The following is a 13,884-nucleotide window of genomic DNA, read 5'->3' on the forward strand; positions in this document are numbered from 1 at the left end:
ACAAATGCTCCCGCGGAGAACCTCTCGGAAGGAGTTATCAGGCAGTCACATCTCGTAGGCAGAGCAGGAGTTAGCTTTACTCATGTGAGATTTAATCTCTGCCATTTACAGATCGCTGCGAAGTGTGAGAAACTGTCGCCCGACGCTGTCAAGGTTAAGTGCGGCGAGTCAAAGTCTGCAGCAGCGATAATAATATAATCTATATTATAATCGGCTGCCTTTTATGAGTCTGTGACAGATGAAGAGGCAATAATACAGCGCAGGCTAGCACATTGTTATTACATGTCAGGGAGTGAAATTAAAGTAATACTCACATAGCAAGGCGAGGCGGCGAGGTACGCGGCCAACAACATACAGAGAGATTACAAATGTTACAAGAAATCACTACAGCTAGATCTGCGAGTTCTCTCCAACATCTGTGGATGAGGATTACTGTCAGCGCTCGATGTTCTGTACTCGCCCAAACACTCTGCACCGTCCAGTGCAGACAGGTCGGGGGCGGTCACTTACCTGCGCTTCACGCAAAGTACCCCCACATAAAGTGCCCCAATAACTGCCCCATCAGATCCACAATGGCTTCCTTAGTGGAACTGCCTTCCTCAGAGGCCTATAGGCACTCCAAACCAATTCACTCTTACCTTGAGACACCGAGGAAGCAGGTGGATACCTGCAAAATGCGTTATCCAGTGTTTTTGAATAATTTTTTTTGTATCCTTAATTCTTATCTAAGTTTTCTTACCTTTTAAACTGTTTTTAATCATTTTATACATCTTTTGGGGGGCCTCTATCCCAGTGTCACACCTCTGAACCCCCACAAGTGGTGCGAAGACCACTTTCCTCCTGGCTGATTTAGATTTGAGCTGTCCTGCCTTATTGAAAGGTTGTAATAATGTGCTGCTTGAACCACCCTGATATTAAAAGATATACAGCACATCAAATTTTTTTTTTTGTCTTCTGTCTGGCCAGAAACACATTAGTGTGCCATACAGGAGACAACCCTGTATTTGAATACCCACTTGGTATATTACCATAAAGGCTCGTTAACATAGATCTGAAGAGTTAGAAGGACCTGGGGTATTGAATATTAACACATGTAACAACTCCTACCTCTGCCAGTGCATACAGAAAAACAAACCCTATTGTCTAAGCTGTCTGTACTATTGTCCTTGCTGTCTGTACTATTGTCCTTGCTGTCTGTACTATTGTCCTTGCTGTCTGTACTATTGTCTGAAATACGTCACATGGGCACTGTGGTTCAATCTGGTTTCCCCCCTCCATCATCAGTGTGTATATAAGACTCAGTTGTAAATAAAGTTTTCAGATGCTGTTCCACCAACTTGAGTGTTTGTGGGCTGTGTCTCCCAGCTGGAGAGAGGGTATTCACTTAGAAGGGGGAATTTTACCTGGGTTGCAGATCTGGGATCTGCTCAATCATCTTGTAGCTGCCTCCAATGAAATTAAGCTAACACTTATTATGAAGCGACCTTCCTTTTACCTCCTTTATAAAATCACATGAAAAAAGACTTTAATCAGAAAAACATCACCAACAGTGTCACTCGCAGGAGCTTGCCAATTTGTCTGTAAAAAAAAGACTTTTTTTAAAGAAGGAATTGAAAATTTTAGGCAGAAAAAAATGTTTTGTTTTTTTTAAAAGCAAACCTGAACTGATAGTAAATTTGTTCAGTGTGTAGCAATGTGAGCATTACCCCTGTAATGTGGGTTGCAGTGATTGCACTACGCGGGCTACTCTATTGGTGGGAGTACCACCGGTAGTTAATGAATTGGCCCTTATGTCACATGTCCAGAAGGCATTGATGAGCATCAGACAGTGACCCCCTCCTTTAGGCTGGAGCCTCTCTGCCTCGGCCCCGCCCTGTGCCCCCTCCTACACTGCGCCCTGAGGCTGAAGCCTCTCTCGCTTCTGCCTCAGCCCCGCCCTGTGCCCCCTCCTACACTGCACCCTTAGGCTGGAGCCTCTCTTCCTCAGCCCCGCCCTGTGCCCCCTCCTACACTGCACCCTTAGGCTGGAGCCTCTCTGCCTCAGCCCCGCCCTGTGCCCCCTCCTACACTGCACCCTTAGGCTGGAGCCTCTCTGCCTCAGCCCCGCCCTGTGTCCCCCTCCTACACTGCGCCCTGAGGCTGGAGCCTCTCTCGCTTCTGCCTCTGCCCGGCCCTGGACAGTTGTACAGCCGTTATAGTGGCTGCCATGATGGAGGAGACAGCATTGAATTCAGCAGACTTTGTCACTGGCGGTGTAACGGTACTGAACTCTGGCCATTATAGTTCACTGGGTACAGCGGGCATCATAAATAGCTGCAATATATAACACTCTCCTGAGAAGAGAGCTGGCAGAATATTTTATAGTAATCTGCATTATTCATAGATCATTATTTGAAGGTTAAGCATGAATGGATAAAGCTTTGTTACATTATTGATAGAACATCGACTGCTACACAAGTCCTTTGCACTTTCATTCAGAATACAGGCTGTCCTCTACTTACACACAGGTCCTGTTCTGGGAGATTGTCTGTAAGTTGAATCTGTGTGTAAGTTGAATCCGATGCTATATATGGGGACACGTGGGTAAGTGATTTACTCTCTGACAACTCTGCATTTGGACACAGTGGGAATATAAAATAAACATACACTATTGGGACTTTTGTCTCCTGTGTCTTTTCCTACAGGGCAGGGCCGGTTCAAGTAACAATTGGGCCCTAGGGCAAAATTAGCCTGGGGGCCCCCCAACAGACACCCCCGACCAAAAAGCCTCATTATAGGCCCTTTGGTGCAGCCAAATTTCCCTCCTGGGCCCCTGAGCTGGCTGCTGACCCTCCCCCAATCAACTCTGCAGAGTCCCTGGGGAGCAACAGTTAAGATGAGTGAGCGACACCTTGGGGGCCCCTACAGGCTCTGGGGCCCTGGGGCAATTGCCCATTTTTTCCTATGGTAGCTCTGGCCCTGCTACAGGGTGCCAAGACACCCATTCTTCACTTTGTAACAATCATGGCTGTGGAGTCGCTAGAAAATCATCCGACTCCTCAGTTTATGAAACCTCCGACTCCAGGTACCCAAACCTCCGACTCCAGGAAGCCAAACCTCCGACTCCAGGTAGCCAAACCTCCGACTCCGCCTCCACAGCCCTGGTAACAATATCGCACCACTGGGCTGCTGGTCGCTCTCTTGTCTCTTAGATGATCCTGTGATTCTGGTAGCCACAGGAATTATCATAATCTAATATCTCTGGAGACCTTTTTTAAAGCGGACCTGAACTTCCTCTCTGCTCTAAAAGATAAGCAACAGCATAATAACCTTTAAAGAAAAACATGTATTTGTTACAGCTGATAGAAAACCTGCAAAAAAAATCTGCAGTGTGTCTACTTCCTACTTTCACGGAAGCAGACATAGGGTTAACATACTGTGTTTACAAGTTAGCTGATCTGTCGTGGCAGAGGAGATTCCTGATCTGACACAGCTGAGATATCAAATTACACTTGTGATTAGTAACAGATGAGGGAGGTTAGACAGGCTGGTCCCTATAAACACACACAGGGTGTATTTCTCTCTGTTTTCTTTCTGTGCTGTGCAAGAGTTCAGGTCCAGTTTAACCTTCCTGGCGGTAAGTCCGAGCTCAGCTCGGGCTATGCCGCGCAGGAGGATTTCTCAGGCCCTGCTGGGCCGATTTGCAAATTTTTTTTTTAATTACACGCAGCTAGCACTTTGCTAGCTGCGTGTGCTGCTCAATCGCCGCCGCTCCGCGCCGATTCGCCGCTACCCGCCGCGCCGCCCCCCGACCCTCAATCAGTGCCAGGCGTCGCTGAGGGGTGGATCGGGACTCCCTTTGACGTGACGTCATCCTGCCCATCGCCATGGAGACGGGGGAAGCCCTAATGGAAATCCCGTTCAGAACGGGATTTCCTGATGGGCCTGATCGCCGGAGGCGATTTGAGGGCATGGGGGGTTGCCGCAGCTCAGCGGCTGTCATGTAGCTAGCGCTAGGCTAGCTACATGATTAAAAAAAAAAAAAAATTTAAAAATAGTGCTGCGCTGGCCCCTGGCGGTTTTAATTGACCGCCAGGAGGGTTAAATTCCAGTAGCAGGCATGGTTGCACTTGCTGCAGATAGTGACTCCCATTCCTGTAATGGGAGATGAAAGTGGTTTACAGCTTAGGCTCTGCAGACAGCGATCGTGTGCCAGGCATTGTTTTTTTGCCTTGCAGAGAAGTGTGGAGAGCGGAGGAGAGATTGATAACCGGCATGCCAGGATTTGCCACCTCCCAGCAGATGGTGAGCGCTACTTGGACAAGAACAACCGAGAGAGATGGCAAAATATTGGCGAGGCAGATGGAATCCGGCTACAATAAATCAGCCCCGATCCAGCCGGAGCGCCGAACCAAATTCTGAATAACAGCGCAAATATGGAAGCGTTATCGTTTAATTTACATCAAAGGGAAATGCTGTAATTAGCTGGAAGTGCAGATAAATCAGGTAGGAGGATAAGACAGATTTCTCCGTCATAAATAAACAAGATGGGCTGTAAGTCTGCCGCGGTTCAGGAGGAGTTGGATCCGGATTACAGTTATGAGAATTAATCGCATGCAAACTTAGGGCTGTTTTCGTGATTTTACCGCAATTTTCCACAATCGCGCAATAACAAACACTGCAGCGTGAATCCTCCCATAGGGAGACACTGCACTCGCGATTTGCCGGCAATCGCAGAGCATACATTCTGGAATCACCCTCGATCTGAAACAACCCTCGGTGAAGTCAGCCAGAGCCAATTTGGCAAGAGACAAAGAGAAAAAACCAGAGCGCACCGCTGGTGCAATAACTTTTTTACTTCAATTAGACACGCTGTTAAAAGTACACTTACTGTGTATCAATGTTGTATGCGCCTGTCAGGCCTGCCGTCTATCCTCTCCTGTGACCCGCGCTTGGCCAGAGCGGCGGGATGCGATGGAACTGCCGTGGGAGTCGGAAGCGGTGGGCGGAGCCAGGACGCGGGGATGCCGTCTGACGTCACAACGTTTCGGCGTAGACCACGCCTTCATCAGGTAACAGGCGCATACAACATTGATACACTGTAAGTGTACTTTTAACAGCGTGTCTAATTGAAGTAAAAAAGTTATTGCACCAGCGGTGCGCTCTGGTTTTTTCTCTTTGTCTCTTGCTAGAACTGCTGGTACCATCCAGTTTACGGAGCAGCACCCATCCATACATCTCCACCATCCAACAAAGGCAGCGCAGGGATTTTTCTTTTGTCGTATTTAGAGCCAATCTGGCAAAGATGATATTTTTACAGAGTTCACAGTGAAATAATGTCATGTTTTTTTCTTTTAAAGTAAAACTGAAGTGAGAGGTATGTGGAGGCTGCCATATTTATTTCCTTTTAAGCAATACCAGTTACCTGGCTATCCTGCTGATCTTCTGCCTCTAATACTTTTAGCCATAGCCCCTGAACAAGCATGCAGCAGATCAGGTGTTTCTGACATTATTGTCAGATCTGACAAGATTAGCTGCATGATGCTATTCTGGTGTTATTCAGACACTACTGCAGCCAAATAGATCAAGATAATAAAGAAAGCAGATTATCAGATCTTTTCCTAGTAAAGGTTACTACAAGTCAAATTTGACTCATCAACCTTCCTGAAGTTGTGTAGCAAGCATCTATCCTTTTACTTTTAAGCTAAGTACACACATCCAATCTTGATTGTTCAATCTTATCACCAGGGCCACCATCAGAAATTTTGGGACCCGTCACACATCATCAGGCCTGGGCGTCACAACTATGTAGTGCGCCTGCACAGAGCGCTCCCTCCCGGCTGCATGAATGCGTACAAGCCACAACCACCTCGACCTGGAAATAAGTTTGGGGGTCACTCACTAACTGACAGAGGGGGATGGAGGAGAACGGGGGGAGCGGCGGGCATGAGGAGAGCCCACTAAACAGGCCAGTTTTTAATTTTATTTTCCATTAAGGGAAGGCCTCGGGCCCCTCACACTAGTGTTAGTTATCTCCCCCTGATGGCGGCCCTGCTTACCATTTCCATGTAGTATGAGAGTTGGCCTACACAATCTGCTGGCTTATGTATGGTTCCGGCGGTGGCGATTCGGGTGCAGGGAGAAGCTGAGGGGTGGCTCTCCCCCCACAAGGCAACGTAGGGGATTAGAATAAACATATTTCCCTACTGATTGCCTAGTTTGTCCCTTTGGACACGTAATTCAGGGTCCAGCTATTGCAGTCATTTGAGAAGAAATTCCCTTGCTCCGCTATAGCGGTAATTAATATTCCGATCTATGGCGATGCCCAAATCAGGCACTACGCGGTGCCGTGCAGGCTCCAAGATTACCTGACTCCATCTGTTCATAGTACTCAAAGGTAGACATGGCCCAACAAGATTGGATGTGGGTACTTTGCTTTCCTCCTTCTCATACCTCCCAACTTTTTGAGATAAGAACGAAGGGCACTTAAAGAAAACCTGTAACAAGAAAAACGTCCCCTGAGGGGTACTCCCCTAGTGTGGGGGAAGTCTCTGGATCCTATTGAGGCTTCCCCCGTCCTCCTCGGTTACACGGCGGCGGCGATAAAGCTCCCCGAACAGCAGGGATGTACATATTTACCTTCCCAGCTCCAGCGCAGGTGCAGTATCAGCTCTCTCGGATATAGGCGGAAATAGCCGATCGCTGTCGGCCCGCTCTACTGCACAGGTGCAAGTCTCCTGCAAGTCTCCTGCACCTGCGCAGCAGAGCAGACCCAACAGAGATCGGCTATTTCTGCCTATCTCCATCAGGAAAGCCGCAACAGCGCCCCCACTGGAGCCAGGGAAGGTAAATAAATCAGCGCCTGTCAGGCTTGTGGGGGGAGGATTCCGGGACACTTCGGGGGAGCCAGCGCTGGATGGCCTGCAGCTACAGGGGAAGGGGAGGCCTCATTGGGACCCTGAGGTTTCCCCCTCCCAAGGTGAGTACCCCCCAGGGGCACTTTTTTAATACAGGTTCTCTTTAAAGAGACTCTGAAGTCTCCGTAAATTCAGGTTTTTATTGCAAAAACCTGTTCAACATTATTGCCCTAACTAAAACGCTGCATCCCCGCGGCTGAAATCTAACAAAATCCTCTCAAACTCCCCTCACAAAATCCGTGGCTTTCTTGGTTGTGAATTTTGCTGCCATGTGCGCTGCCGTGAGAGGCAGAGCTTTCAGCTGCAGCTCTCCCTCTACACGCGTCCATCAGTGCATATCTCCGCCTCTCCCCCGCCCCTCTCAGTGAAGGAAGACTGAGAGGGGCGAGGAGAGTGGCAGAGCTGCAGCTGAAAGCTCTGCCTCTCCCGGAAGCGCTCCCCGCAGTGTGCCCCGGGGAGTTTGGGGGGATTTTGTTAGATTTCAGCCGCAGGGATGCAGCGTTTTAGTTAGGGCAATAACTTGAACAGGTTTTTGCAATAAAAACCTGACTTTATGGAGACTTCAGTCTCTCTTTAAGTCTTGCCCCTGCCACACCCCTAATCACGCCCCTGTCACACCCCTAATCACACCATCGACACACCCCGACACACCCTTAATAATGCATACCATGAAGAGTTCATAAGAAAATTATGTTGTTTTATAAATTAAACCACACTGGTCCATTTTCCTTCATATTAACATTTGAAATGAGAAATATATCAATTTAAAATTTGGGAATAAAGTTTAGAGTCGGTTAAACACATTTTCCAGTAGATCTATTTACATAGATCTGTACATCAGCCCTGAAAGAAGGACAAGCGAGGAGGAAAGAGGTTACTTGGTGGGACGGCCATCTCATGAGATTTTAACCTATTTTCTATACAATAAAAGCATTATTTTTCCTATTTGATTCATCGGCTATTAATCTCTATGATTGGGATGCTCCACAGCTAAGTCTCCTCCCTATACTATGTTGTACTGAGGAAGAAAGAGGGGCAAATGGATTGGGTCCTCAAAGAGGGACTGTCCCTCCAAAAGAGGGACAGTTAGAAGCTACGCTTTCTGATGGTGATCAACAGATGAGTCTTCCACTGTCTTTAATAAATGTTTTCTTTAATTTTGTAGATTCCACTGAATTGGTCCAGAGCATTTCCAGCTAAAAATGATGTGGGGTCTGTATAGTTCTCAGTCAATATACAATATTTGGATTACTTCAGGAACATTCTGAGCTTGTGGCCAACAACAAGAACTCCAAGGTTGGCTTACTGTTCCTGCGACCTCCACGGAGAAAAAAAGGGAAAAGTCTACAATCCCCGGGCTACTCCATACAACCATAAATGTGTAACCAACTACGTTTTATCTGAGACTTAGCCTGGAAACATTATTCATCCTTCCAGTAGGTGTAGGACCTTCTTCTAAGAAACCGAGCCCTCGTATACCGATACCACTTGTGGTCAACACTGTGATCACTTACTTTGATTTGGAATTTTATCTTTTTAAAAGCTGCCAGACAACAGATCATTAGGAACAGCAGAAGAATAATTAAAATATGAAGGAACGCATCATTAAATAGAAAGTCTGAGCAGAGTCTTGGGTGCCTGGAGCAAGATGCAATCTGGCTTCCTGCTAACTGGCTGACTCGTTCCCCGTACAGCGACAGTGGGGAGGCACATCTAATCCCATCGTCTATCTCCACATCTCCATCTGAGATCCACATCATTAGGTACCGGATAGTACAGTCACAGTGCAGCGGATTGGAGGATAAATTCAACTTTTTTAAGTTTACTAAGTTGTCGAAAGCCCCGGCGGGGACGGTCGTGATCTGGTTCCCCTGCAGTAGAAGTTCTGCTGTTTCCTTCGGGAAGGATGGGAGACTATTCAAGTCCCTAAAGCTGCAGTCCACTCTCAGAGCACCTCTGTCCAGCGGGACACATTTACATTCTACAGGACAGTCGCCTCCGCAGGAAGTCGTCAGCAAACAGAGGCCCAGAATTATTAATTTTGGACAAACCAGCATCCTGAAATTAAAAACAAAAACAAAACCAGAATCAGCTGTAGAATATTTTGTTGGAAGTATCAACAGTATTACCTTAAACTGCAGTATAGTAAAACAACCACAAGATGTCAATGTATGTAGAACGTGATGGTAATCTTTATGGGATTGTCATTTACTGTATTCACTCTGTTATTTCCTCTATTCTAAGCAAGCTGCACTTCCTGATGGTGGTGTATGATTTATCTCTGCATGTTTTTCTTAAAGGATACCCAAAGTGACATGTCACATGATGAGATAGACATGTGTATGTACAGTGCCTAGCACACAAATAACTATGCTGTGTTCCTTTTTTTCTTTCTCTGCCTGCAAGAGTTAAATATCAGGTATGTAAGTGGCTGACTCAGACAGGAAGTGACTACAGTGTGACCCTCACTGATAAGAAATTCCAACTATAAAACACTTTCCTGACAGAAAATGGCTTCTGAGAGCAAGTAAGTGGTAAAAAGGGGAATTTCTTATCAGTGAGGGTAAACTCTCTGAATACATACAGGGTGCATTTCTGATATGTTTTCCTTGAGTCGCAAGTCGTGCAACTCTGCAATCTTTGAGCACATAAAGCAGTCATTCACACGGTCGCTGATTATGTTTGCACCGGATAATCACATGACAATGCTCGGACCTTCCAAATGGATGCATGGACAAGGGGCTCATCCCCAGCTCCGGGCCCAGGAGGAGGTGGGGGTACCTACCTCATGCTTGTGGAAGTAGGTATTGTGTAGGGGGGGGGGGGGGGGGTGTTCAGCTTATGGTGGAATCTGTAAGCCCTCTTTAAAATCAAGGGGGCCCCAGGTCTCGACCCCCCCTGGATTAAAGGGGTATAGGGGTACTGATTTGGGGAGCGGGATAAGTAGTAAGCTGAGTACCCACTGCAAGAGCAGAAGCTGGATTGGGGAACCTACGGCGACTGCGACCCGATAAGCGATTGTGCCCAAATCCAACTTCGACCGCAGGAACACATCACGGTACTTTGCGCTGGAGTCTACAGGGATCGAGACGATCGTCCACGATGCAATCTGTCATGCTAAATAAGAAACACCGAGAGCCCAATATAGTGTAGTATGTATTGGAAACCGTGGATAAATGTAAGTGTGAGATGAATATACTCACAAACATGGGTTACCTCTTAGGCAACCACTGTAGATGCAGGTGAGGAGATTAGACCTGTCCTCACTCAGGGTTAAGATGTCGCTCTCTGTAGATCAGGAAAGTAGGGGTAGGTCACCCCTCCACCAGGGGTGGACACAGTATTATCGTAAGAGAACAGAGGCGCCAGCAGGATAAAAGGTAATAAAAATTTTAAAATTTGCTGGGAGGCAGTGGTGGACTTACCTCCGGAAAGCAGACTCAAAATACTGTCTGAATTAAACAAATAAATTTATTATTGGTACCCCAAAAGATGCAACGCGTTTCACAGGCACAGCCTGCTTCATCAGGCAATAAGATAGGGGACAAACAGTAGCTCGTCAGTAGCACGAATAGCGCCTCTGATTGTGTAATTGATCGTGTAATAGATAGTGTAATTGCAAGAACGCACCCATGGTTGCAAAATCGTGGAAGCGATGATATGTTGGAAAAATTGCATCATGGGTACGGACCTTAGGTTATTAGGGCAGTTTTTGGATAGGCTAAGGGTTAGGTGAAAGTATTAGGTAGGGACAGGATTACCAATGTGGTTATTTTTCTTTGGATATAATAAGCCTGTTTATTTTGTGGCGATATGATTTCTCCCAACAGCAAATAAAGTGACAGGGACATAATGACATCTTGCTGCCGATGAAATCTCTTAATTCACCAGTCATATAAAACTGCAACGATACATCCAGCTTTCACCCTTCTGCGACTCACACTTGTTTATCGGAATATTAAAGCGGATACGGGATGAAAAACTAACTATAACAAGTAACTTGTCTATATATGTTATCTAAAGTTTAGATAGTTTACACAGCAAATCTAGCTGCAAACAGCTTCAATAGAATGATTATTTCTTCCTATGATACAATGACAGCAGCCATGTTGTTTGTAAACATTACACACAGGGAAGCTTATCTGCATCTTCAGCACTCAGCAAACCTAATCCCCCCTCCTCCTCCCCTCTGCCTCTGAAATCTCTGGCTAGTAACACCTTCCCCTCCTCCTGCCCAGACTGAGCTGCATATGTTTCTACAAAGATCGTGTGTGTATGGGTGAGATTATGCTGCAGGCTTTTGCAGGCCATTGGGTGACATTATGGCTCACATATGACTTGCTATGTTAGGGTCACGATATCTGCACTGTGTTGGAGGGCATACTATCTGCACATGCTGTGTTGGAAGGCATACTATCTGCACATGCTGTGTTGGAGGGCATACTATCTGCACATGCTGTGTTGGAGGGCATACTATCTGCACATGCTGTGTTGGAAGGCATACTATCTGCACATGCTGTGTTGGAAGGTATACTATCCGCACATGCTGTGTTGGAAGGCATACTATCCGCACATGCTGTGTTGGAAGGCATACTATCCGCACATGCTGTGTTGGAAGGCATACTATCTGCACATGCTGTGTTGGAAGGCATACTATCTGCACATGCTGTGTTGGAAGGCATACTATCTGCACATGCTGTGTTGGAAGGCATACTATCCGCACATGCTGTGTTGGAAGGCATACTATCCGCACATGCTGTGTTGGAAGGCATACTATCCGCACATGCTGTGTTGGAAGGCATACTATCCGCACATGCTGTGTTGGAAGGCATACTATCTGCACATGCTGTGTTGGAAGGCATACTATCTGCACATGCTGTGTTGGAAGGCATACTATCTGCACATGCTGTGTTGGAAGGCATACTATCTGCACATGCTGTGTTGGAGGGCATACTATCTGCACATGCTGTGTTGGAAGGCATACTATCTGCACATGCTGTGTTGGAAGGCATACTATCTGCACATGCTGTGTTGGAAGGCATACTATCTGCACATGCTGTGTTGGAAGGCATACTATCCGCACATGCTGTGTTGGAAGGCATACTATCTGCACATGCTGTGTTGGAAGGCATACTATCTGCACATGCTGTGTTGGAAGGCATACTATATGCACATGCTGTGTTGGAAGGCATATTATCTGCACATGCTGTGTTGGAAGGCATACTATCTGCACATGCTGTGTTGGAAGGCATACTATCCGCACATGCTGTGTTGGAAGGCATACTATCCGCACATGCTGTGTTGGAAGGCATACTATCTGCACATGCTGTGTTGGAAGGCATACTATCTGCACATGCTGTGTTGGAGGGCATACTATCTGCACATGCTGTGTTGGAAGGCATACTATCTGCACATGCTGTGTTGGAAGGCATACTATCTGCACATGCTGTGTTGAGGGCTTTAATTCTGCTAAGGTTAAATGGGAGACTTGAGGGCTGCCCATGTTAATAGGCGCTGTCTTCAACACCTAGGCTCAATGTTATGTTTTTCTACATCATTTTATGTATATTCCGGCCCCCCCAGCACACTGAAGTATGTTGAGTCTGTTGACCCGGCCCTTGACCCAAAAAGTTTGGGGACCCCTGGTCTAGCACCATACAAAATAAATGGGAGACAGTTGGGGACATCAAACTTGGAGAAGGACTTAGGAGTACTCATCGACAACAAGTTAAATAATCGTACTCAATGCCAAGCCGCTGCAGCTAAAACTTATAAAATTTTGGGATGCATTAAAAGGGAAATAAAAACTCGAGATGCTAGCATAATATTGCCCCTGTTTAACTCTCTAGTAAGGCCACATCTGGAATATGGAATTCAGTTCTGGGCACCACATTACAAAAAAGATATTGCAGTTTTAGAGCAGGTGCAGAGACGAGCAACAAAATTGATACGTGGGATGGAAGGTCTCACTTACCAAGAAAGGTTAGATAAACTGGGTTTATTTAGTCTAGAGAAAAGACGCCTTAGAGGGGATCTAATTAACATGTATAAATACATCAGAGGGCAATATAAAAGCTTGGCGGATGAGCTTTTTGTCCCTAGGCCTTCTCAAAGGACTAGAGGACATGATCTGCGCATGGAGGAAAAACGTTTTACCCATTTATTTAGGTAAGGGTTCTTTACAGTAAGAGTGATTAAGATGTGGAATGCATTGCCACAGGAAGTCGTTATGGCAAATTCTATACCTGCATTTAAAGGGGGCTTAGATGCTTTCCTTGCATTGAAAGACATCCATGGCTACAATTACTAGGTAATGCCTAATGATGTTGATCCAGGGATTTTATCTGATTGCCATCTGGAGTCGGGAAGGAATTTTTTCCCTTTTGGGGCTAATTGGACCATGCCTTGTAAGGGTTTTTCCGCCTCCCTCTGGATCAACAGAGATATGTGAGGGAGGTGTTGTACTTTGTTCTATGGTTGAACTCGATGGACGTATGTCTTTTTTCAACCCAAATAACTACTGTATGTAACTATGAGCTCCCATGAGCCCTTGCTACTGTCTGAAAATGCCAAGGCTCTCTGAAAGACTGTGGGCGAGGCTTGTTTAGTTTATAGGAAATTAGAGTATTAAAACAAAAACAAAAAAGTATTTGGCTTGAGGAATGCCCTATAAACAATAGGAAAGGAACACAATTATGCAATGAGTAAAAGTTCATCTCGGATCCACTTTAAGCACCTGGACGGATCATTGTGCTGCTCTCACTCAATCTCATCCTCCAGCCTCATCAGAAGGCATTGCAATTGTCACATTTCTGTCCCCCCCCCCTCCCCCCCCCCCCCCCCCCACACACACACACACACAAGCTAAAAAAATAATGAGAGGTGAAGATAGCAGTTAGGTTTATGTGGCATGAAATTAAAAGATACAAATTTTATAAGGCAAATATGACTCTACCCACGTTCTTCCTCTGCTGTACAGAGATGAACT

The 13,884-nt window shown here is 46.2% G+C and overlaps 1 protein-coding gene across 1 annotated transcript in view; it reads right to left on the reverse strand.

The window, feature by feature from the left end:
• Positions 1 to 7,572: 7,572 nt before the first annotated feature.
• The window catches only part of LOC137533666 (platelet glycoprotein IX-like), a 29,219-nt gene continuing 22,907 nt past the window's right edge, over positions 7,573 to 13,884 (reverse strand). The window contains exon 2 of the mRNA XM_068255005.1: positions 7,573 to 8,954. Within this exon, the coding sequence (XP_068111106.1) occupies positions 8,318 to 8,953 (636 nt within the window). The 5' untranslated portion in view covers position 8,954 and the 3' untranslated portion in view covers positions 7,573 to 8,317. The remainder of the gene's footprint in view (positions 8,955 to 13,884) is intronic.

This window comes from Hyperolius riggenbachi, chromosome 9, assembly GCF_040937935.1.
Source record: "Hyperolius riggenbachi isolate aHypRig1 chromosome 9, aHypRig1.pri, whole genome shotgun sequence".
Taxonomy (NCBI): Eukaryota; Metazoa; Chordata; class Amphibia; order Anura; family Hyperoliidae; genus Hyperolius; species Hyperolius riggenbachi.